The following is a 24,927-nucleotide window of genomic DNA, read 5'->3' as shown; positions in this document are numbered from 1 at the left end:
GATTGTTTTGGATGGTTAGTGGGTGCCAATCAAATGGGCTACTTTTTTTTGGAAGATGTTTCCAAGATAGAGGAGCAGAAGTAGGCCTGTTGAGTCTGCTCTGCCATTCTAATCACGATTGTTGAAATTTAAGGGTTTTTGGAGTCTATACTCCTGATCTATGCTTTAGTGATAATCTATTATGTTGGGAGTTGAGTCATTTACTACAAGTTACCCAGCCACCAGCCGACTATTGTAGCCACAGTATTTAATGTGGCCTCTCTGGTTAAATTTTTGGTCTTTGAGCAGAAGTCTCAAAAGTACAAGTACCATTGAACGTCAAGGCAGGTGGTTAGCCGCTCTTGGAGATCATTGCTGTAGCACTTTTGTGACCCAAATGTTTTCTTTGGGATTGATGATTTGGACAGATTTTAATTGCATTTTCATTATCTTGCTAGATTTTGAAATGGTCCTAAGGGTTGAACCAGGAAATAAGCAAGCTTTAACTGAACTTGGCAAAATAAACAAGGTAAATGTGAAGATATTATGCAAGGGTGAAATTGGAGAATTATAATTTAATAATTATCAGCTAAAATCGTGCAAGAAAAATAACAGGGAATTTAAGACTCTTTGTCTCTCTGCTCTAGATATTTTTCTGCACATGTTCTCAGTATATTGAGAGAGAGTTTCCTGGGAAATTTCTTCAGTGGGACATCTGGCAATGATATTAAAGTCAATAAAGATGTAATGTTAATAAGGCTATTGTGAATAAAGTCAATAGTAAATGAAGATAAATTGTCAAGAATGAAAATATTTGATAAACAGAGATTGCAGCACGGGATGAAGTGAGGAATATTTCACACAGTGGTTGCTGTGATCTGGAATGTGCCATCTGAAAGAATGGCAGAGGCCGATCAAAAATGATAAAAGAGTTGAAGATCTAAATTCTCGCAGCCGAATGAGAAAGAATATCCAATTAATGTCAGCCTTCTGCTCTATCAGAGATGTGTACACAATCCAAATGACTGCCTTGTGTACAAATGAGACTGGGATTGGATGGTTGAAGTGAAACTGTTGTGCTCTCTTGTAACATTGCGGTCTTTGGAAGAATGGGGTTGTTTTGAGAGCTGGCTTCGACTTGGATGGGCTGAATGATGGCCATGTATGTTTTAGGAATGAGAAATGGGAGAAAAAAATGAATGGGAATTAACCCTAATAAGAATTAAGTTTACATTGTGAGCAGTTTCACTGCTTCAATCTTAAAATGGATTCTAATCAACCTGGTTTCTTTGGTAATGATCACTGTACATTGATATTATAACATCAAGAATAGTTTGTCTTTCAGTTTGTTTTCTAACGATGCTTAGCAACAAATTGGGTGGTTGGGCAGGTTTTGAAATACAATTTTTAATGAATTTGATAAATCAGAGGCCTGACATAGAAAATGAGAGATGATTGGGGGTTCATAAGGTGATCTTCAGTATTTCTTTTTCAAGGAATTAGCTTTGCAAGGCAACCCAACACACCAGAAATCTTCAGGAGAGAAAGGGGAAGCTCCAAGATTAATCAAAGCAATTGATAAGCCACCTCATCTAAGATCTACAGTAAGTTTTGTATTATCTAGGGTGACTTTATTTGGTATCTGTAAACATTGAGAGGAACTGTACCAAATGTGGCGTATCCTCAGTCCTTCTCTATTTAAACTGTGGAGAAAGACATAAGGACTGGGGAACTTTGGGGCAGTCATTGGTAATGTCTTGAGAACGTTTAGTATTATGGCTGAGAAAATGCTGAAAGTCCTGATGCACGTGAAGGTAGACCAATCTCCTGAGCCTGATCAGATATGTCCGAGGGCACTGTGGAAAGCTGCAGAGGAAATTGCAGGTGCTTTGGCTGAAATTTATGGGTCGTCATCAAAAACAGATGAAATGTCAGAAAGTGGAGGGTAGCAAAAGTGCCTCTATTCAGTACAACTGGACAGTGAGCCTAACTTCTGTGGTTGGTAAGTTACTAGAGAGATATTCATGCACTTAGATGGGTAAGGGCAGATTAGGCTCAGTGAGCATGCTTTTGTGAGTGGGAGGTCATGTCTCATAATTCTGATTGAGCTGTGGACATTGTATATATGGATTTCAATGAGGTATTTGAGAAGGTTCTGCACAATAGGCTGCTTCTGGAAAGTTAGATGACACGGGATCCAGGAGAGATAACAGAATGGATAGAAAATCGTGGAAGAAAGCAGAGGGTGATGTTGCAAGATGTTTTTTTTTCCCAGAGAGGAGGCTGTGATTAGTGATGTGCCAAAGGGTTCAGTGATGGTCCCATTGCTGTTTATCATCTCACTATCAATGATTTGGATCAAAATGTACATGGTATGACATTGTCAAAGATTGCAGCAGGATGGGTGCACAAAACAATGATGGAAATTAATAGAGGAATGTGAGGTGCTGCGTTTTGGAAATCTTACATGGGTAGGACAGACACGGTGAATGATAGGGATCTGGGGAGTGTTGTAGACCAGAGGGATCTCTGAGTACAGGCATTTGGGCTGATAGTCTAAAAATGGAGTTTCGTAAATATTTTGGCACATTGCTGATGAAGCCCCATTAGGAGGGTCATGTTCAGTGTTGGTCATCTTGCTCCAAGAAAGATGTTGTCAAGTTAGAAAGGGTGCAGAGAAAATTTGAGGATATTACCAGGAATTGGAGGCATAAGGTTGAGCTACTAGGGGATTTATCCCTTGGAGTGTTTGGGAATGAGTGGTAATCTCATGCAAAATCATGAGAAGAGTTGATTGGACGAATGCAGATTCTTTTGCCCAGAGTAGGAATCGATAATCAGAAGGTTAAGGTGAGGAGAAAGAGTTGCAAGGATCCTGAAGAGTAACTTTTTTTATGTACAGAGTGTGGTGAGTGTATGGAATGGGCTGCAGGAGCAGGAGGTTGAGGCATGTACTATTGCAATGTTTAAAAAAAAAAAAATTGGATGGATGGGATAGGTGTAGAGAGATACAGGTCAAATGCAGACAGGTGGAACTAGTGTGGTGGGATATTTTGGTCAGCATGGGTAAATTGGGCTGATAGTCTAAAATGTACTCAAGAAAAAGACATATAGAAATGTAAACTTCTTTCTTCCTTCTTCTTTGGCTTGGCTTCGCAGACGAAGATTTATGGAGGGGTAAATGTCCACGTCAGCTGCAGGCTCGTTTGTGGCTGACAAGTCCGACGCGGGACAGGCAGACACGGTTGCAGGGGAAAATTGGTGGGTTGGGGTTGGGTGTTGGGTTTTTCCTCCTTTGTCTTTTGTCAGTGAGGTGGGCTCTGCGGTCTTCTTCAAAGGAGGTTGCTGCCCGCTGAACTGTGAGGCGCCAAGATGCACAGTTTGAGGCGTTATCAGCCCACTGGCGGTGGTCAATGTGGCAGGCACCAAGAGATTTCTTTAGGCAGTCCTTGTACCTACTCTAAAGAAATGAAATATGATGAATTGAGTACAAAATATATTTTTCTTTGTATTAGTTTTTCTACAATCTACAAACATGTTATAATAAGATTACTTATAGCAATGCTATTTTTAAAAAGGAATGCCTAACTCCTCTCTAATCCCATTTGTTTTTGCATTTTTGATTTGAATTTCTTTTGGGTTTCATCATAATGTTAATCACTTAGCGTTTTAACTTGAATGGCATTATCAAACCGAAGGCAAACAAATGCCTAACTTTCAATCAAGTGGTCATTAGTCTCTCAATGTTCAGGATGACTTGTTTCCTCTCCAGTTTTGTAGGCTCCAAGGTGTCTGATGCAGCCATTGGGGGAATCACAGATTATTCCATAGATAGGACATGACAAGGCAGTCAAGTGATCCACTGCTTACATGGCATGTTTATGCACTCCCAATGCATGGGCTCAAGGCTTTCATTGCCATCTAGAATGCTACTTCACTTTAATTAATCAGGGGCCCAGAGATACCCTGGAGTCACTGGGGATGTTGCACTTCAAGGGAGTTTTGAGCACAGCTTTGCATATTTTATTTCTTTTGGTTGTCCATCTCTTACCATGATATGGTGAATGTTATAATGGGAGTCCAGTATGAGGAATGGGAACACCATACTTGATGTAGCTAAATGCGAACTTGGACCTGAATGCTTGGTATGTTGCCAATGTTGGTTCACTTTTCTCATGAATTTGGACAATTTCCACGAAAGAGTGTTATGGTATTTTTCCATGACTTTCAGAAGCTTTCCACAGGTAATCCAGGTCTCAAATGCATAGGACACGGCGATCAGAGGTGCTTTGATTACTTGTACTGACTCTAAGGTCTGGACCAAAGAATCTGTTGAAGATGGTGCTGAATTTCTAATGTGTAAATCTGCAAGGCCTGATTTGGCAGTCCTGATTTTACAACGGTCCATTTATATTGAATGCCCGTCACATTATTTCCTTTAAAATTGTGATATCAGACATTTTTACCTGGAATAAGAAACCAGTTGTTGGCAAAGTGAAGTCAAACCTGCCTTCTATGATGTAGCTTGAGATAGGTCTCCCCGTGATCCAAACTAAATAACAACCATGAAATCAATATGTCAAAAATAGTGATTTCTGTCTGCTTCATTTTATGCCACCGAGTTGTACCAGCATCAGTTATTTTCATGTGTAATCTTTAAATGAAGCGCAGTGTGAAAAGGTTTATCTATCAGTCTGCACTATTTTTGAAGGTAGCTCCATGAAAGGGAAAGGTAGTGTCCTAATTCTCAGAACTATTTCCTAAAAGGAATAGCTCAAAAATAGAAAAATCAAAACACTTTTTTGTCTGATCTAAAATTCAGAGTGGACTTTTAGCAGGATGAATGATGGTTCATTTAAACTTTTAATTAAAATGTTGGAATTTGAATTAAGGGGCTGCAAAATGAGTTGACACTGACAAAGAAGGGGGATTAAAGTGGTCTTGATTGAAAATCTAGAAATGTCAGTCAAATGATTAATCCATTTTTCTCTTTTATATAGCAATTTATAATCACAATCCGGCTGGTTGGTAAGCCCATATTATCAGCGTTGCCACAATGCCTGCATTTTCCTGACATTTGTAGGGTCCTTATCAATCAGCATTAAATTTTACATTTGGAATTTGCTGTAATTTTCAAATATAAAATAGGCTTTGCTTCAAAGCATAGTTATTCCAATTCATCGAAGGGGGATGCTAAGAAAAAAAATTCCTGCCTTCAGAAGACTTTTAAATTAGCCTTCAAGATTTGCCTTTATCTGGAAGATTTTTTAAAAATTATGGCCTGAGCTAAAGGCTTCATTGCAAGGAAAGAAAAATTGATGCATTAATTAAGTTTTTTTTTCCCCCTCAGCTCTGATGTACTGCCACACCCCTAAAAGATGTTTGATGGCTGCTCTTCCCTCAAGTTCACTTTACTCTCTCTCTCTCTCTCTCTCTCTCTCATCACCTTGTCACTTCCAAAGCTCCCACTCTCTTGGACTTCACTTTTTCCTGTCACCCATTGTGTCATAGCAGCTCATTCTTTACACGTCTGTCAAGTTCACAGACATTTTAACTCTTTGATCAGCAGCTCCTGAGACCTGCATCCTTCCCTTTTGAACCCTTGGCTACAGATAAGCCTTCCTAATTTAATGCAATATGAAAAAATAGAATTTTAATTCGCTACAGAGCAAGGGCCTATCTATGAGATACAGCTGGTGATACATGCTGGGTTATCAGTGAATGGCACCCTGGAATTTATCCACCATGTACCCAAGGCCATTAAAGCTGCAGCACCAATGAACATATTGGTGGTTAATGTATCTGCTTTAACTGTGCTTTAACTGTGCTGCAAGGTCAAAGGTGTTCTTGTGGAGCTGCTTCTTCACTGAAATATTTGAAATCACACCGTTCCTTTGTGGTGAAATGTGTTTCATCTTATTTGGCTCCTTTCAGTATAAAAGGGAAATCATTGATCTCTGTTACCAGATAAAATGGAGTCCATGAAAACAAATGACAATTCCCTCATGTAGAAGTGGAGTTTTAAATATGAACTAACTAGTCAAAACTGCAAAGCCCTTTATTATAATTTATATAATTTTTTATATTACTATTTGATTGTAGTTAATGGTAAGAGAAAATAACTTCGTAAAACTTGTGTTTCTAACTACTGCTGGTTGATGTAATTTTCTGTTGATATCCCTGTAAATGTGTATGTCATTCCAGATTCTGTTTTCTTAATTGTTCTAATCTGCAGTTATAATGCTGCTGTGATACAAGTTTGGTTATGGCTGAAAAGAGTTAAGATATTGATTTTTATTTCAAGCCGTTCTCCAGTTATAGAAACTCAGCTGACATTTATAAAGGGCAAGCTGTAATAGTTGACTTGAATCCAGCAAGTCTAAACCCTGTTGCAGCTGAGAGATGGTGAACCCAAATGCAAGAGACACATCCTCTCTAAAATATTCAAAGCCTACAGCAAAGGTCTTGTGATGGCATTTTTTTTTCCCCCCCCCGAGTTGGTGATTTAACCCTGCCCAAAACCAGCACACACCCAAATAATCCCACCCAATTCGTTTCGTTCATCTGTAGTCTTGGTGTTTCTCTGTACCTCTGGTGCTTTTTGTGGATGTTTGTTACTCGGAGACCTGGTTGATTATAGCTGTCCTATGAAATGGAAATGGCAGCAGTTGGACTTTTCATCCTGAAGCTCCACCTGCCACCCTGGTAGCCTTCTGTTCAGACAGCAGTTCAAATAGATGTCAATATTTTCTTAAAGACTGGCAGGCATAATTTTGAAAAACAGTAAAACCCTTGGTTTCAGGCAACGGGGGGGATTGGTAGAATCCGGATAAGTATATTTTCCAATTGCTTGAGACTCTTACATTTGCATTAAGAATAAGCAATTTAAAAGACAGAAACACTATTTTGTACTTCCACTGTACAAATTTCACTTGCGTGAATATATAAACCTTAAAGCATTTTATTTTGTTTTCAGTCACATTCTTTGAAAATATTTAACCGTCACTGCATCTGCAGGAGCTGTTCAAAAGATGAACAATAACATTATAGATAATTAAGTCTCCCCTTCCCCAAGTTGACAGATAAAGCCTCTGACCAGGGTGACTCCTACTAAGCAGGGATAAGGAGACACTTTAAGAGAGTCACCCCAATGGTGAGCGGCATCAACCAGCTCTTCATTCCGGGCGACACCATTGCCATTTCACACAACTTTATTCAAACAGCTGCTACAAGAAAGCCCTCCGCTGGCTGGATATTTGCTCTCATCTTCACCAAAGGTTTTTGTGTTACTTCAGAGAACACTTACAATTTTAAACTTGCACATTTTTGCTTATTATTTTATTCTTATTTATTTTTGTTTAATTTATTTTCATTGGTTTTTTTTTAGACTGGATGCTTGAATTCTGGATCCCAGGGGTTTTACAATAATATATAACATGCATTGAAGGTGAGGGGGAAATTTTAAAGTAGATGCGTGGGTTTTTTTTGGCACGGAACAGGCTTCCAAGATGAATATGATTCAAGCTGGATTTTCACACTGACGTTAGGTGAGACAAGAACCAGAGGACATGGACGAAGGGTGAAAGGTGAAATGTTTAAAAGGAACATTAGGTATTCACGCAGAGAGTGCCAGAGTGTGGAATGAGGCGCCAGCCGAAGTGAATGTGGCCTCAATTTTGATATTTTTAAAAAAAAAAGAAGAATGGGAACGTGGATTGGAGGGGTATAGAGGACAATGATCTGGATGCAGGTAAATAGCACTTGGCAGAATAATAGGGTTGGCATGGACTAGATGGACCAAAGTCCCTGTTTCAGTGCTGTAGTGTTCTATGGTTTCATGATGGTAGCATTTAAGAGGCGGTGGAAGGACATGTGAATCTACAGGGTATGGAGAGATGTGAATTGTTTGTAGGCAGAATTCAGTTGGGCTCCAGCTCCTTGTTAGTTTTCTTTGATGTGTGTTCTGTGCTGACATCGTGAGCCAAAGGGCTGTTTCTATGCAGTTCTGTGTAAGCAATAATTGTACGTATACCCTCGGTGTTTCGACCTGTACTTTTTAAAAAAAAAAAAAAAAAAAAAATCCACAAAAGTTGCCCCTATTCATGACTATTTTTCACAATAAATATGTCTGCCTGTCCAGTGGGAGGTTAGATTTTGAGGGAGCCGATCTCCAGCTTGCTTCTGATTTCCATGTTAGAAATGCAAATACGAATCTAGTTGAAGGTCAAAGCAACATAACTTGTTTTGTCTGGGCAAGACACATGGTACAAGGTCATTATGTCCCTTCACCTAACTCCTTTCTCCTCTTCCCACTCGGATCTTCCTTTCACCTTAGCCTGTGCTTCTGCCCCGCTTACCTTATCCTGGCATCTTCCTGATTTTTGGCCTTCCTGAAGAAGGGCTTGGGCCCGAAAATGTTCACTGCCTTTTGCTCCCTATGGATGCTACAGGACCTGCTGAGTTACCCCAGCGCTTCTGGTTTTATTGTTCAGCCTTTGGCAAGTCTTGGAAGTTCAGAGTTGTCGCTGGTTGTCAAAAATTGATTATCACAAGACTGACAACCTGCTATCACTATCCCAAAATTCTGTACCCTCTTTATTATTTTTTTTCTCCAGCTAATTATTAGCAATGAGCTCTTTAGCTGTGCGATAAGGCTGCTTTGATGCTGGTGTTGTTTCTCTAGATGAACTATTAAACTGCTTGCCATCTAGAGTGTTTTAAAAGTACGCACAACTCCTCAAACCAAGAGTGTAGTTCTGTCTGCCCGTCCAACACCTGGTTCTTATGCAGCATCTAAGACTTGCACCATTTGTTCCTTATGGGAGTACATTATGGGATCAAAGTCAACAAATTAATTGGAATACTAAATTTTAACAGGATGGGAGTAGACTCCTGAGGAGTGAAATCAACCATCTTCCCTTTTATGAGATTGAAATGCTGAATTATTTTTTAACCAAGTATTTAGAATGTTTGTGCTATAAGTGGGCAGCACAGTTAGCGGTTAGTGCAACATTGTTAAAGTGCAAGCAACCCGGTTTCTAATCCCACCTGGTCTGTCAGGAGTTTGTGGTTCACCGCGCGTATGCGTGGGTTTCCTCTGGATGCTCCAGTTTCGTTCTTGCAAAACAGAGGTTGTAGGTCAATTGGGTGTATTTGGGGCGGCATGGGCTTATGGGCCGAAAGGGTCTGTTACCGTGCTGTTTGTTTAAATTTTAAAAATAAGAGCACAATTATTTGAATTTCTTGAAATTAGCACTTCATAGCTGAAATAATTTGTAATTCTAAAGATTTCATTTCCATTGTGTGGCACTCCCACAATATTACAGTGGAATGTCATCATAGATGTTCTTGTGTGGTTACATTTCTGAAGTTGAACCCACAATCTTCTGATCGAGTTGAAGGTGCTATCCACTGAGAAAATAATTTGCCTTTCCCTCCGTGGAATGTGAAAGTATGATTTAGAGTGATGTGCAAGTTATAATTTGTTAACACCACTGGCATCCAATGGTATCACATGACGAAATCAAGCGAAGTGGATTATGGCCCTTTCCTTTTCACTCTTGGTCTCCTAGCAACTTTACAAGTGTTGGCTAAATTAACAAGTGCAGAGGATGCAGCACAGATCTTATAAAAGGATTTTCATGGCAGGTTCACAGAAGGTGCCATGATTTAAAATAAAACATTGGATAATTCTGGAAGATACTTTGGAATCCCTCATTTATTTTGTTAATGATTGGTTAATTATAATTGCTGTATTTTAACTGTATGAAATTTTTTTCTGACAAGGATAGGATACTCCAGTAAGTGACTGAAGCATCCTTTAACCACTGTGTCAAAATTTTTTTTTCCAAATTGTGTCAAAATGATTTTGTTTGAACTGACTAAATTTTAACCATAATATCATAATTAATTTGTCTTAAAATGTTTTTTTATCCCCTTCAAGAAACCTCTAATGAGAATTGCAATTGAAGAAGTTGGGGAGAAAATGAGTATTATCAAAAGCACGCAAGTTTGTTCTTCCGAACTTCCAGAAAAGCAGACATCTATGTTTTTAGCTCCTGAAGCGCCTAGTCCCAAAATCCTTAGAATTGAAGAATGTGAAGGCTTCCCAGAAACTTCTAGCCAGAGGTATGTTGTATTTATTGTGACAAAATGTCTTGAGGTTTGGTTCAATTAAATACCTAATTCATTTGGTCATTCATTGTTCACAGCCGGTGCTGAGAGGTCACTCTTTTGTTAACTCTTGGCTTGGAACCAGTTTTTGTATTTGCCAATACCAATAAAAATAATGGGATTGAGATCTCCTTTTCTCCATACACATTTTAATTTGCTGATGTAGATCTCTCACAGAGTACCTACTGGGTGCAACCCTGATGAAATCAGCGCACAGTGAGCTGATGACCAATATCTTGCTCTACGTGGTTTGGTGCACCTAATAGTGATATTTCAGAGAAATGATCTGGGGTTATTTTGTTAAAAAGCAAATCTGAGTTTGGGGTTCTAGGCAAAAAATGTGGCTCTGGAAATGTATTGCAAATCTATCTGTTTACTGGTAGTGCTCTCATCTGGGACAGAAACCCCTGAATGAATTCAAATCCCAGTGAAAAAATTCGAGCAAGTAATCTCAACTGACATTTGAAGCAACAACTTCAACTTGTATTTAAATGTATGCTGATTTCTTTCATTCACTATCCTGAGGATTGTACAAGCCAAATCGCAAGTACTCCTACTTGATACGTTGATGGAATTTCCATCAAACCATCTGTTTTTTTGTTTTCATTTTAAGTATATATAAAAAACCTCTAAGAGAGATGAAATTTGTACATTATTTTAATGATTGTGTATTTTCATGTTCCATTCAAATGGCTTTACTTTTTCAGTGGCCATTCTGATGTACCAGACAAGCAACCAGATAAAGGAACAACCGTTGCTCTTTCAAATTCAACAGGGATGAAAATTGAAGCTTCTCTGCTTTCCCATTCTGTAACTATTCCTCTTGCTCCTGTCAATTCCTTTCAACTTGAAGCAGACCTCCGCAAATTGAAAAATCATCCAGGGATGGTCCACAAGTATTTAAAGGTAAGCGTAGGAGTATTTAATCCATGTTTGTGAATTTTCCTTTTGTAATAATTGTTTTTATTTTTTAAAAAAGGTGACATGGTTAGCATAACGATTAACGCAACGCTATTACAGGCCCAGTGACTAGGATTTGAATCCCGTGCTGTCTGTAAGGAGTTTGTACATTCTCCACACGTCTGCATTTCTTCAGGTGCACTGGTTTTGTCCCACCCTTCAAAATGTACGGGGATTGTGGGCTAATTTGGGTGGCACTGACTAATGGGCCAAAAGGGCTTGTTACCATGCTGTATGTCTAAAATTGTTTAAAAAAAAAAAATTTAAAAACATAAAATTTAAAGTTGATCGGTTAGAAGAGACTAAATATAATTAGGAACATAGGAAGTAGGAACAGGAGTAGGCCAAAAATGGCCCATCGAGCCTGCTCCGCCATTCAATAAGATCATGGCTGATCTATGACCTAACTCCACCTACCTGCCTTCTCCCCATATCCCCCAATTCCTCTATCATGTAAAAATGTATCTAACCGAATTTTAAACATGTTTAATGAGGCAGCCTCAACCACTTCCCTGGATAGAGAATTCCAAACATTCACTACTCTCTGGGAAAAACTATTTTTCCTCATCTCTGTCCTAAATCTACTCCCCCGAATCTTGAGACTGTCCTCTCGTTTTAGTTTCCCCGGCCAGCTCAAAAAAACCTTCCTACATCTATCCTATCCATACCCTTCATAATCCTATATGTTTCTATAAGATCTCTCATTCTTCTGAACTTGAGCGAATACAATCCTAGACGATTTAATCTTTCATCATAAGTCAACCCCTTCATCCCAGGGATCAACCTAGTAAACCTCCTCTGGACCGTCTCCAAAGCCAGTATATCCTTCCTCAAATATGCAGACCAGAATTGGACACAGTACTCCAGGTGTGGTCTCACCAGTACCTTATACAGTTGCAACATTACTTCCCTACTCCTGAATTCAATTCCTCCAGCGATGAAGGCCAACATTCCATTTGCCGCCTTAATAACCTGCTGCACCTGCAACCTAACTTTTTGCGATTCATGCACAAGCCCACCCAAGTCCCTCTGCACAACAGCATGCTGTAGTTTTTCACCCTTTATATAATATTCAGCTCTTTTGTTTTTCTTGCCAAAGTGGATAACCTCACACTTACTAACCTTGTACTCCATCTGCCAGACCTTTGCCCACTCATCCAGCTTAACTCTATCCCTCTGCAGGCTCTCCACATCCTCATTACAATTTGCTCTTCCACTCAATTTGGTGTCATCCGCAAACTTGGCGAAACCACATTTTGTCCCCTCCTCCAAGTCATCAATGTAAATGATGAAGAGTTGTGGGCCTAACACAGACCCCTGTGGCACCCCACTTACCACTGAGTGGTGCATCAGAATTACAGAACAATTATAAATTTCAATGGTCAATCAGTGCTAAAAAGGAGAACAAGCCTTTTGGATTTGACCTTGAAGCATAAAGCAACTTCATTCGTTTGAGTGTAGTAGATGTGGAAGCTTATTTACCTGGTTAGTTTGATTTCAAAGCATGAATAAAATATTATTTGGAGTCCACTGCAGTGGAAGTCCTAAAATCCAAACTGCTCAGGAATTGGGATGGTTTGGATTTTCCAGATTCTCGGTCAATAACTTTTACAATTCATATTTAAGGAGAAATAAAGAAGAGATGAGCAGGTGAATTTTAAGAGTTTAATTCATTAGCAAATACAGCTTCATTTATCAAAACCAGCAGTTTTAAAGAAAAATAGTCAACACGACAAAATGTAAACAACATTTTTTTGCATTAGAAAAAAGAAATGCTTGAAATAATGTTTAAAAATGAACATTGCAAAAGAAAACTACAGCATACAAATGAATTTCTTTGTGATAAGCTTACCTGTATTAAGCGTGATTGCTTGTTGCTGCTGTGTATGTATGATGCTTGCATAAGCACACTCACAAAAACCTGTTAAATGTTAAAAGTTTGAGAATTTTCGAAAAGCCTAGATTCTTCGGTGGTCCAGATTTCTGACGTCCGCGTGTTCACTTCCCAGAAGTTCCTTCCTCCTCCTCGGCAAGGGGTGTAGAGCTTAAGTGATGTAGATTCAATTTCAGATGACCTTGTCCATGAGACAAGGTAATGTTGTGAAGGATTTTCTTTATCATGCCAGAGGGTACTTTAACATTCAAATTCCAGTGGAATTAATTATGAACTGATATAACTATTCACCTTCTGTTTAGTGAATTGTTTTGATTTCATTTATATTATTCTGTCTTTCGAACAGCAAATTGAACCCTCTTTTTATCCTCAACTGTTCCAAAAGTCTTTGGAACCTGACATTATGAATCACATTTTAAGAATCCTTCACGATTTATATATCAGGTAAGCAACATTTTGCTTTGCCTTCCACCCTGTGTGAATAGTTCAGGAACACGTGAATAACGGTGATAAATGAAAGCACGATTTTCTACAAAAAGCACAATTTATCCAAGTGACTTCCTTTCATGTGAGTTTCTATTACCTTTGATACCCATCTTTATTGAAAAGCTACTTCTTTCATTAAAGTTTTTGGCCACACCTCACTTGTTCAAAATCCATTGCAAAAACTCTTGCAATATTTTCTTCATGGCATTAAATAAATGAAAGTTTCTCCAGTACATTTGTGTGGCTCACAAAAACCACTTACCCTTTTCAATTCCCCACCCCATTCCCTTGCTGACATTTCTGTCCATGGTCTGGTCTACTGCCAGACTGAGACCAGCCAAATATTGGAGAAACCAGACCTCTTATTTCTTCTAGACACCCTCCAATTAGATGGCATTAACTGACTTCTCTGGTTTCCGTTAGAACCCCACCCCCCCCCAATTTTTCCTAATATCTCCAATCCTCTACCTCTGCCTCTCTCTTCCCTTTTCCCTGTTTCTTTTCATCGAGCCAAAATCAATTCTTACCTTTCCTCTTATAGTCAATTAACACCTTTGTCTGTTGGTCTGTACTCCTCCCTCCCATTCTTCCCCAACTTTCTATGAAGATGCTGGACTTTTTTTTAAACTCACACCTTGGGGAAAGCCCCAGGCCCGAAACATTGTTAATATATCTTTACCTCCTATGGATGCTGCGAGACCAGCTGAGTTTCTCCAGGATCTCTGTGTTTTTAATATATTCACAGCATCTGCAGGCTTTTGTGTTTCACTCTCGAGAAATGGACCTAGTTTCAAGGCTTACAATTGTAAAAATTTTCACTAACTCCTCATGAGCCACTTCTAGTGTGTTCTGGTCCTAAACTTAATCATGCTGGAAATCTGGTGGGGAAAAAAAATAGCCTTTCAGATCTTTTTTTATGAATAGAAACAATCGTTCAGGGTAGTTTTGAAGTAAAGTGATCAATTAATTTTCAGAGACTAAACCAAGAAAACCTTTTGAGAAGCAGAAATACAAAATGGTCTCAACCAAAGCATTGACCATTTCTACCCATGGCTATTGCTCAACCCGCTGAGTTCCTCCAGCTTTCCCTTTGCTCAGTCATTTTGAGAATGCACAAAATTTGTTCCCTCTTATCTGCCAATTTCCCAAGAAGCTTGGCAGTTCATCCATCCTTCCTGAAGTGTACAAACTAGTGCATGGAATTCTTTCCATGGAAGTCTTGCCTGGGATGGTGGTGGAGGCTTGAAACATTAGGGGCATGTAAGAGACTCCGGCACGTGGATGAAGGAAAAATAGAGGGTTACGTATAGAGGATGGGATATATGGGTCAGCGCAGCATAGAGGGTTGTAGGGCCTGTACTTTGTCCCTCAGTTATCAATCTTGTGTGCATTTGGTTATTAACTGTAATTGGACACTTTTGGTCATGGGGTGCTGCTTGGATGAGTTGGGATGCAATAGTTTTATTATTAATTTGCAAATACACTGGAAATGGAACATACCTACTCCAGATAAAATGTTATTGCTTATCTCTGTAAAGATTGACAGATGAGATAAAGTGGGAAAGACAAGTTTTAATAGAGAAATGTGAATTTTAATAGGTTTATTGGACAAGTTAATGATAGTAAACCAGTTTGATAAATGGGAAGCAGCATTTTTGGCATGACTCGTCCATGCAGACCAGTTTGGTGTTCTGGATTAGTCCCATTTGCCTGTATTTTGGTCCATATATTCTTTCTTTCCATAAATCTGTCCAAATAGCTTTTGGACATTGTTATTGTTCCCACTTCTGCAGCTTCCTCTGGAAGCTCGTTCCAGATGCAGACCGTCAAATCTTCCTTTATAATTGTGTTCTGTCACAAGTTGTGTATTTCCTGCAATACTTGCACCATGTATCGCTCAGTTACGAGTCATGGATTAATTTCTTTGTTTGGGGTGCAGAATATTCTGTTTTGGAATTAGAAATTCTTAAATCACCTTGAGGATTATGGTAGACGAATGGTTGTCGACCATTTTTCATCCACAAACTACCTTCAGTATTCCTTTATTTCCATGGACACCTACAACAAACCCACGCACCAGTGAAGGGGCCTGCTGACTTTGAGCCCTCCACAGACCACTGGAAATTTTGCTTTGTTTAGGTGGGGAAGTTCTGAAGTTTTTTAATCACCATTTGTTTTATTATATTCATAATATTGCTGTGGAATACCTCTAACAAACCCACAGACTATCAGTAGCATGAGGACCCGAGGTTGGAAATACTGTATTAGTGTGTTAAGACCATTAAAAACCTCGATTAAATTAACACTGTATAAACTTCTTGTGTTTAAACTTTGTTTTTATGATTTGCAATGTTTTTAAACAAATTCCTGATTTTGTACCAAAAAAAAATTAGGTGCCCATTCTGAACTAAAAATAAAAACTGAAAAATTTAACTATCAAATCAAGATCTAGGTCTGAGCCACACCCAGATCTGTCCATGCTTTCTAAAGGCTCTTTTTCTTAATAATGGTAATGAGCCAATATTGTCAACGTTGAATATCAATATATTGTGAATACATCTTTTATGACATGCTGAACAAATCATGCAACTCTCAAAGATAATTTTATTTCTAATGAAATTTTAGATTGCTTTAAACATTTCTCTAACACGTTACAACAGATTTGAGTTTTAAAATAATGATTCCATTGGATTTTATAGATTCGAAGAACCCTCTCTAATTTTAGATGTCCTGAAGAACTTATCAAAAGTAAATAGATTTGATATGGCAGTGATGTTTATGTCAGATGCTGAACGAAAAGGTAAGTCAGAATTGATCAGCTACTGTTTGAGGAATAGAACTGCAGATGCAGGACACCTGAAATCGAAACAGAAATACTGAACAATTAATCACTTTGTTTTCTCTTTAACTTCCTTCATTAGTCTAAGAGCTTGTGGACTCTGTTACCTTGCCAGCCCTGGGTTTGTCTTGTCAGGATATTCCCATTTGTCTCTATTACCCCTGCCCTCCAGCGTTTTTTTTTTTTTTTGCCTCTTTCCCAGGTGGTTTTCAACCTGCTTTTCTTTCTGTAGCTGCTGCCTGCTGCCTCCATTCACTGAGAAGCAGTGAAATTGCAGTTTATTTGATTTATTAGAAAATTAAACATAATTACATTTACAATTCAGTTCTTGTAGGAGCTGCTGTTCTTTTCATCTCTCTTGATAATTTGCTGACATACCAGGTGTTATCCCTGTAGCCTCCCTGTTTTGAGTCTCTCCCAAGTCTGGTATTAACACAGTGGTTCTCAACCTTTTTAACCACTAACGTACCACCTTAAGTAAACCCTTGTAAACCGTTACTAACCACAGAGCACCTATGGCATAGGTTTTTTATTCCCCCACTCTGTGAGTTGGGGGTGAGTGGGGAGGGGGAGGTTGAAAACCACCGTATGACCAGAAGAGCCAGATCATAAGCTTGGCATGGGCTATGTAAGAGACCATTCTTTTTCCCTTAAAAACAGGAAAGCACGAAAGTAGAATTGATATTTGTCCACTGAATAATGATTATCTTATAAAGCAATAATTTAATTAATATTAAACATGCAAAAAAAGCTGAGCATTGCTGTCCAAAAATGGCCATCTATTTCACTGCCTTGTGTAGAACACTCTTAATTATAACAGACTGAGTGACAATAGGATGCATTTTGTGCTATAATTGGTCTACACAGCTGATCTCTGGCAGGGAGTTTTGCACAAGTAAAGCCCTAAAATTGGTAAGCTAATTTGTTCATTCTAATATCCTAATATCTGAACTGGGAAAGTTACAATATACTAAGTATTATTTACTGTATATTACTTTTCATGCTGTATCGATTTGAACGTTTCCCAAAGCTTCGTGATGTGTAGTGGATTGACAAGTCAAAGGCTCTGATAGAAGTTTCATCGAGTTAAACATGATGTAGTACAAGTCACATGTGATTTTTGGAGCAGCTTTTGTTCACCTTTTTTTAAGCTACGTCAGTTAAGCCCATCTTTGTAAAGTACGAGTGAGAAACAGAATCAGAAATGCATGGGGGGGTGGATGGGTACTGGGTGAAGGGGGGGTTTCTGGGTGCTGGGATGGGCAGGGTTCTAGAGGGGTTTCTGGCTGCTGGGGGATTCTGGACGCTGGGGGGGGTGGTTCTGGGGTTGGTGAGGGTGTTTCTGGGTGTGGGGAATGGGGATGGTCTGGGTGCAAGGAGGGGGGATTTTGTGTGGGGGGTGACAGTGAGTGGGAGGTGGGGGGGGGGGTGCCTGAGTGTGGTGGGGAGGTGTTTGGGTGGTGGTCTGGGTGGGTAGGTGTGCCTGTGTGAATGTTTTGTAAGGAACTATGAAGACACGGTATTCTGTAATCCCGAGCTGAGTGCTATTCAATGCTTCTTCAGAGCATTGAGAAACAAGCAATGACTAATGGCCTTCCAGATAATTCCCATATCCAGAAATCCATGTGCGTGTGACACACCAGTGGAATAAAAACTACTTTATAAATGTTCTGTGATCAGCATTTATCCTTGGTTCAAACACTGCTAATCTTGTGTTATTGTTCATAAATATTTAATGACTGTCAAAATGAAGTAAGAAAAGATTAATTTTCTTTATTTTCCCAGTTGTTAAAGGATTATTTGATCACCTCCAGAAATCTGGTGTGGATGAAGCGACTCTGACAAGATTGAAAGGCAGATACAGTGTTTGAAAAATGATTTGATTTAGCCAAGTTAACTGAACTATCTTTTTGTCTCCTGTTCTCTTTATTAGCAGCTACTTTATCCCATGTATGTAAGTAATATTTCTCCTGATTTCTTCCAAGGCCCATCTTGGTACTGTTACAAATATTGGCACTGATTATTTATTGGAGTAAGTTTTTGGAACATAACCGAGGGAAGTGCTGTGGTACTCAAGAGAAATTATGATCAAAGTATTAGATGCCTGAGGTAGGGCATCACTTTTTGTTATAAGGAAACTTGTTCACAATTTTTCTGATTTAATCTTTCTTTGCAAATTAAAATCCAATTTTGATTTATTTTTCTGTGTGTGTGTTCTCGTATTTTGTTTTCAAGCGTTTGGAAAAAATTATTTAAATCTGTTGCGGATAAAGAATGCTAAGAATTTTTGACTTGTATTCATCAGGTCTCCTGCCAATTTTCTGATCCAAGTAAAATTTTAAATATCACAAATATTACCAATTTGTGATTTATAATAAGCTCCATTTACTTAAATGTACAAACATTCCAAAAAAATCAGTTGTACTTTAATCTATTTTTGACTTTGTAATTGCTTTTGCTGAGCATTTCAGTCATTACAGTTGAAATTATAATATTTACAAATTGTTAACAATTGCATCATGACATCCATTAATTGAGCCAAACAGTGGAATTCTAAAATAAATTGCAAAAGTTGGAAGAATTTTTGTGGATAAAATATAATGGTGCTTTGAATTTTTCCACAAGATTATGAACAATATTAAAAGGAACTAATTTGGCATTAACTACCATCAAGGCTTGAAAATCAGGATCAATACATAATAATAATAAGCGTTAGCTACTTGGACAGAATGAGCGAAAGGCCCCTGCAAGAATAAACTAAAATATTTCTGAGGTAGAAGCTTTAATATTTCAAATTTTATTTTTAAAACAAAAGAAAATTAACTACCAACTGAATAACTCTTTGCATCTAAAAGATTCAGTTATCCGTGCATTTAGCCCAGCGATTGTTCTGTAGAGAGTCAAGTGTGGTAAAGTTCAAGAAGTTGGAGAGAACAACATCATTCTGATTCCAACGTAATAGCCAGTGCTAATGCTGGAGCTGCTTAGCTTGACAGCAAAACCTTTTTCTTCATCATTTGAGCTATTTAAGAATTCCCAAAAATACCCGAACCAGAGTGTGTTTACTGAAATTGGTGTTCATATTGTGAATATGTAACTGAGATGTTTTAAGGATTGCTCATAATGTAAATGTTTACTGACAAATGCATTCACCAGTTTAAAGACAGCACTAATACAACTTCCAATAATATTTCTTTTCAGCTATGCCAACATGTATTTAGCTGCTGGAGTATTCTGATGTAAAGTATATGGCTCATTATCAAAAGAATACTCTTGTGATAATGCACAGATTATCCTGAATTGGAAATGTTGATTTGAGCATTAAATATTAATTAGGCTACTGGGGATGAATCTTGCCTTCAAAAAGTACATTTTCTGTATCGCTGAGATCAGGAGAACATCTCAAATAAAAGTTCTTCCAATGCTGTACTCCCTCAGTTCTGGAGCATCGGGTTGGACTGTGTGTTTGGTCTCTGTAATAAGACTTAAATTCAGCCTTCTGAATAAGGTAAACTGAGCCATGGCTATCACCTTCATTAATTGAAGGTGGTAGGTAGAAGCCACCAAGGAATTAAGTTCCCATGGCCAGAAGAGTAGGCACACTCTTGGCTGACCCAAATCTGTAACCTTGTCACTCTAGCCCGGTTCAATAGGGTAGTTTTGAAATTTGTTCCCTGGTGAGGGTTAGCCAGAATGTCCTGGCCACCTGGTGCAGCAAGCAGAAATGGTGAGTGGTGCTGGCCACCTAAAGCAGTAGTTCAAAGATCCTAAACCTTGGGTTCCAGTGGTTCCTCAGTGAACCACTGCCATGTATTTTGCTTCTTTAAATTGGCACTTGTGCCCTGATGTGCTTCACAGGTGTGCTAGCATATATAAAATTAAAGTGACCTTTAGCCCATGAAAGGCAGCAACACCCTCCCCCTCAAAAGTTGATCAAAAAACATTGTGAAGAAGCATAATAAATGAGAAATAGGTGATGCAATTAAGGAAGTCCTTGCTCATTTAAACATTTTCCAATTCATTGCTTCTGTTCAGCAATACTCAGAAGGTCCTCTGTGTGTAAACCTTTCTGGGCTTCAAGCATGGGGGAACTGGGATTAAAGTGGAATGAGGTGATTTCCACATCAGATGTGCTGATTCACTAACCTTGTTGCTGGAAGCTCCTCAGCAGTTGAAATACCTAATTTAAGCTATTTTGCTTAAAAGTGACAACCTATTTTGTGTGGAGTGGCAAAGCAAAGTACTTGGCTAGAAATCGAACTGAAATAGAAAGTGCTCACTTTCTAGTTCTACAGGTTCATTCTTCCACATTTGTTCTCTGGACTTTGTCATGCTGTCTGCATTCAACTCTCTTTGCATTTGTCAGGATTCCTTATTTGTCAGACTTTGAACAAGAAACATTTTCCTTTTTAAAAAAAGTCATGGAGATTGAAGAGAAAAAAGTTACTTTTTAAAGCTGTCTTATCCAGTGACACTATGGTAATTTATTATGTGCTTCCTTTTCTCAGAATATCAGCATTCCCTCATCACGATTACGAGACCAGTCTTTCCTGACTTCACTATCCAGATTTACCCTTTCAATTAAAGTTAACAATGGAAATAACAATATTTCCATAGAGATATTTCTGTGTGTTGTCACGAAATTATGCCCTCGTTAGCTGTTTGACAAGTCTTGAATTTTGCATTGTAATTTTACAATGCTTGAATCTACCTGGCCAGATATAAACACCATGCATGGCCTGATGTGTTTAAGTTAAAGCAGGAAGATCCAGTTTTGTCTGCGTGGGTTTGCTCTGGTTTCCTTCCACGTTCCAAAGAAGTACAGGGTTGGTCAGTTAATTGAGTGTGTTTGGGTGGCGCAGGCTTGTGGACTGCAAGGGTCTGTCACTGTGTTGAATTTTAAAATCTAAAAATAATCAAGGTGAAGCCAGAAAGGTTTACAAAACATCCAAAGGTTACTGGCATATGAGAGACCAGATTCTTGAATCTGGAGGAAAAATAATCAATTTGCTGGAAGAAATCAGAGATTCAAAGTTCGTACCCAAAACATTGAACATTTTTCTTTCTCCAATTAATGTGGTTTGACTACACAGTTCCTCCAGCAGATTGTTTTATTACCCATGAATTGCAAGTATTCCCCAGTCCCAGACTTAAATTTGCATTTGAACTCACCATGATGGTAAATACTGATGTCTTTCCCTTTCAAGAAGTCTTGGTCTTAATTTGAGAAGCAAGCCAAACAAGACAAACTATAACAAGGGCATGTAAGAGCCAAAATGTGTGTCCCGGCATCCCGGGGGTCTGTAGGCTGGGCGTGGCCATCTTGATTCCTGTGCGCATGCACAAGTCTTCAGTTAGCACATGCGTGAGTCTTTGGTTGGCACATGTGTGGTGGGTTCATGTATTGGAGTTCAGTTGGTGCATGCACAAGGATTAAGAACACAAATTCAATATCATCAAGGCACTTAATTCTACAAAATGTCCTCAATTTGAAAAAGAACTGTGGGAATGATCAAATATAATTTGATGAAATCAGTTAAACTCCGATAATCCACTCTCTAGCCATTCAGACATCCTGACGATTTGGTAGCTGGCTCACCTGGTAATATTTACTGCGCTCTCCTTCCATTCAGTGGGACCCAGGTTCCTACACTCCCATTCACTGGGACCCCAGTTCCCCAATCCCTGAGTTTCCCTTCCCCTGGAGAAAGCCCATGCAACCACAGAGAGAATGTCCAGATTCCATACAGCAATGGAGATTGGGAGCAAACAAGGATCTCTGGTGTTGTGAGGCAGCAAGCACTACTAGCTGGGCCACCCTGTGACCATGTTCTTCTTTGGCTCAGAACAATAAGAATGAATGTGAATGAATTATATCTTGACTCTAGTATTCACACTGAAGGTCTTGCATGACTGGAAATCTTTGTCAGGTTTTGTTCCTGGACTGATTCTCTAAATACCTTGGGTGAACAGGGTGGCACCAGCTCATTGCAATGAAGAATTATATCTGGATCAGCCTGTTAGAGGAGTTTAAAATGTACAATTTATTATGATGTTTAAGTCTGGGTGTTCATGCTGTATCTTAGTGTAACTTTGAGGCTTCCTACAAATATCAACACTGAAAGAGTTGAACTGCCTTATCAGCACCAATTTAATTTGAATTTCAACCATCAGTTTTACTTATGGTTCGTAGATAAAATTATTAGTTTAAAAATTAGTTTTTAATTGCCATCCTAAATGGCATTTTATTCAATTTAGATTTCATTCCGTTACCCAGTCATAACTCATCCAGGCTGTTTCTAGAGCACTTCTTAAGCAGGGAAAAGACAGCAGGCATATGGTAGTACCACTGCCTGTGGGTTCCCATTATAGGTGGCACACCATTTGGTCTTAACCACTTCCTTCCCCCAAATATCCACTCTGATGTACATTCCCCAGTTAATTCAGTCCCTGCCTTACAATTGTCCCTAGAGCCCAGAGCCACCACAACTGCGCGCAAAGGAAGCCCTAATCTCCACCTGTCTCCTGCAAGACATTAATCTCCAGCAATTCACCACCATTCCCTTCACCTGCCAACTGCCTGTCACTGCCGTGATCCTCTGGAGCTGGCCTCACTCCCAGACAGCACTTTCCTCCTTCCACTCTGCCCAAGGGCTTCTTGCACTCTGGAAGTTTGTAAAGAAGGTCCTTTCATCAGGCATTGTCCTAACGGGAAACAGACCTATATCTGTGTGAATATCAATATCAAGGACGCACCCACTCCCCGCCCCCCGCCCCCCCACCTGTCATCTTTAGCCTCCGCCTCTAGTTGCAAGACACATCTATTATGTTCTAAATGGAAAACAATTGAGATGTTAACGTGTGGTCTGCTGGATTTTACATCTTGGCATGACTACCACGAAATGAAGATGTTGCACAAAAGCTGGATTCAGTGCTGTTATCTGACACTGGTTCAATGCCTCTCGTCCTAAATTCCAGAACACCATATTATGTAGTATGTGAGAACTCTGCCAAACACTCTTGCCAAATATTTCCTCAACCCCATCCCCTACCTAATTGTGCTGGAGGCCTTGATGTTGAACATGAAGATCATACATATCTATTAAGATGAATTATAATCTGTATTTCAGGAAGCAGAAAATTGATCAGCATTTTATGTTTAAATCATACACATCTTGGAGATCTGGATCAGAAATTCTCACTAAAGTGGACAGGAAGAGGTTTCTGGAACTAGTGTTTAAAATTGGATGTCCATCTGTTGAAGGGAGAGTTTTGATTGTGATTTCCACATGCTTGTACTCTGAGTTAAGGAAACACTTAAGATGGACATGTCCGTGCATTTTGGAAGTACTGTCAAGTACAACTTCCTGAGGGGAGAGAGCCTATGAGGTAAGTGGATCTCCACAACCTCTCCGATTCTAATTCTCATTGTAGATCAACTCTTTGCAATTAAAATCCACGTCTGCATAGCCTGTCCCCTGAAATGATGGAGAGCATTGAATACCAGATATGCATCATATCCATCTTTGAGCACATCATTTGGACATTAAAAGTTGATTTGTTTGGAAACTGATTTTCTCAGTTTTGTTCATGCTTGTATTCTGCCAGCTGGCAGCAATTTTGGATAAAATGAATAATCTTTTAAAGGAAAATTAAGATGGATTATGGAGTTCATTGCATTTAGATCCGAAACGACTCCAGCTCCTTGAAAATGAGTGTAAATGTTATTGAAATAAATTTGACATATTTGGCTTGTCCTTCAACACTGTTATGAATCATCTTAATGTCTGCCTTTGTCTTCTATCTTCCTTAGTGCATTGATTAGGTGAGTATGGAGTCGATTTGAATTGTTCTGCTTGTCTAATGTTTTGTTTTCAGAGGTAGATGTGGAGACAGGATGAAACCCATTGCATATCTGACCCGCTATAATGAAATTCTCCCACGAATTTTCGGACTGTAAGTATTGCACTTTTAATGGCCTTTTCTTTTACTACCAGTCCAACTACAATGGACATTCATTGTCAACCAGCTGGCTTGACTCAGTACTGGAACCCATCCATACACAATACAAACACTTTCTATCCACTGGTCCTGGGGCATTGGGTGCTTGTGAGCGGAGTTCACAATTAGTTTTGTTGAATGGAGATATTAACTGAGCACTTTGGTTTACTAAACAGATGTGGTTAGGAGGAAAATTTCCATCTAGATTTCAGATGTATTGTCAAGACTACATGCATGACATCGCATACAGCCATGGGATTCTTTTTCCTGCGTTTGAGGCAGAATTACCACTTATTGGTGGTGCAAAAAAAACTGCACAGCATACATATATAAACAAAGAAATGCTAACTGATAAATGCAAACAAACAGCAACACAGAGAATTTAAAAAAAAATAAAGTGCAAAAGTAAAGGTCCTGATTGAGTTGTTGTTGAGAAGTCTGATGGTGGACGGGTAGCAGCTATTCCTGAACCTGGTGGTGAGAGTCTTGAGCACCCATACCTCTTTCCTGATGGCAGTAGCGAAAACACAGTGTACTGGGTAATGTGGATTCTTGATGACTCCTGCTTTTTTTCTGACAGCAGCGTATCCTGTAG

The 24,927-nt window shown here is 39.0% G+C and overlaps 1 protein-coding gene across 4 annotated transcripts in view; it reads left to right on the top strand.

Moving 5' to 3' along the window:
- The window catches only part of rpap3 (RNA polymerase II associated protein 3), a 34,642-nt gene extending 10,548 nt beyond the window's left edge, over nt 1–24,094 (top strand). The window contains exons 8-15 of one of the 4 annotated variants that reach the window (XR_011346748.1): nt 438–508; nt 1,476–1,583; nt 9,923–10,107; nt 10,860–11,058; nt 13,353–13,450; nt 16,192–16,292; nt 18,117–18,440; nt 23,462–24,094. Coding sequence is in view for 3 of the 4 variants with exons in the window: in XM_069904157.1 (XP_069760258.1) it covers nt 438–508; nt 1,476–1,583; nt 9,923–10,107; nt 10,860–11,058; nt 13,353–13,450; nt 16,192–16,292; nt 18,117–18,202 (848 nt within the window). In the remaining variant the exon portion in view is untranslated. Of the gene's footprint in view, nt 1–437; nt 509–1,475; nt 1,584–9,922; nt 10,108–10,859; nt 11,059–13,352; nt 13,451–16,191; nt 16,293–18,116; nt 18,530–23,461 lie in introns of those variants that run through there. The other 3 variants (XM_069904158.1, XM_069904157.1, XM_069904159.1) reach the window with 3 other exon arrangements.
- The last annotated feature ends 833 nt before the right edge of the window (nt 24,095–24,927 follow it).

This window comes from Narcine bancroftii, chromosome 11, assembly GCF_036971445.1.
Source record: "Narcine bancroftii isolate sNarBan1 chromosome 11, sNarBan1.hap1, whole genome shotgun sequence".
NCBI classification, from domain to species: Eukaryota; Metazoa; Chordata; class Chondrichthyes; order Torpediniformes; family Narcinidae; genus Narcine; species Narcine bancroftii.
Note: the sequence above shows the minus strand (reverse complement) of the source record. Positions and strands in the feature narration are given on the sequence as shown.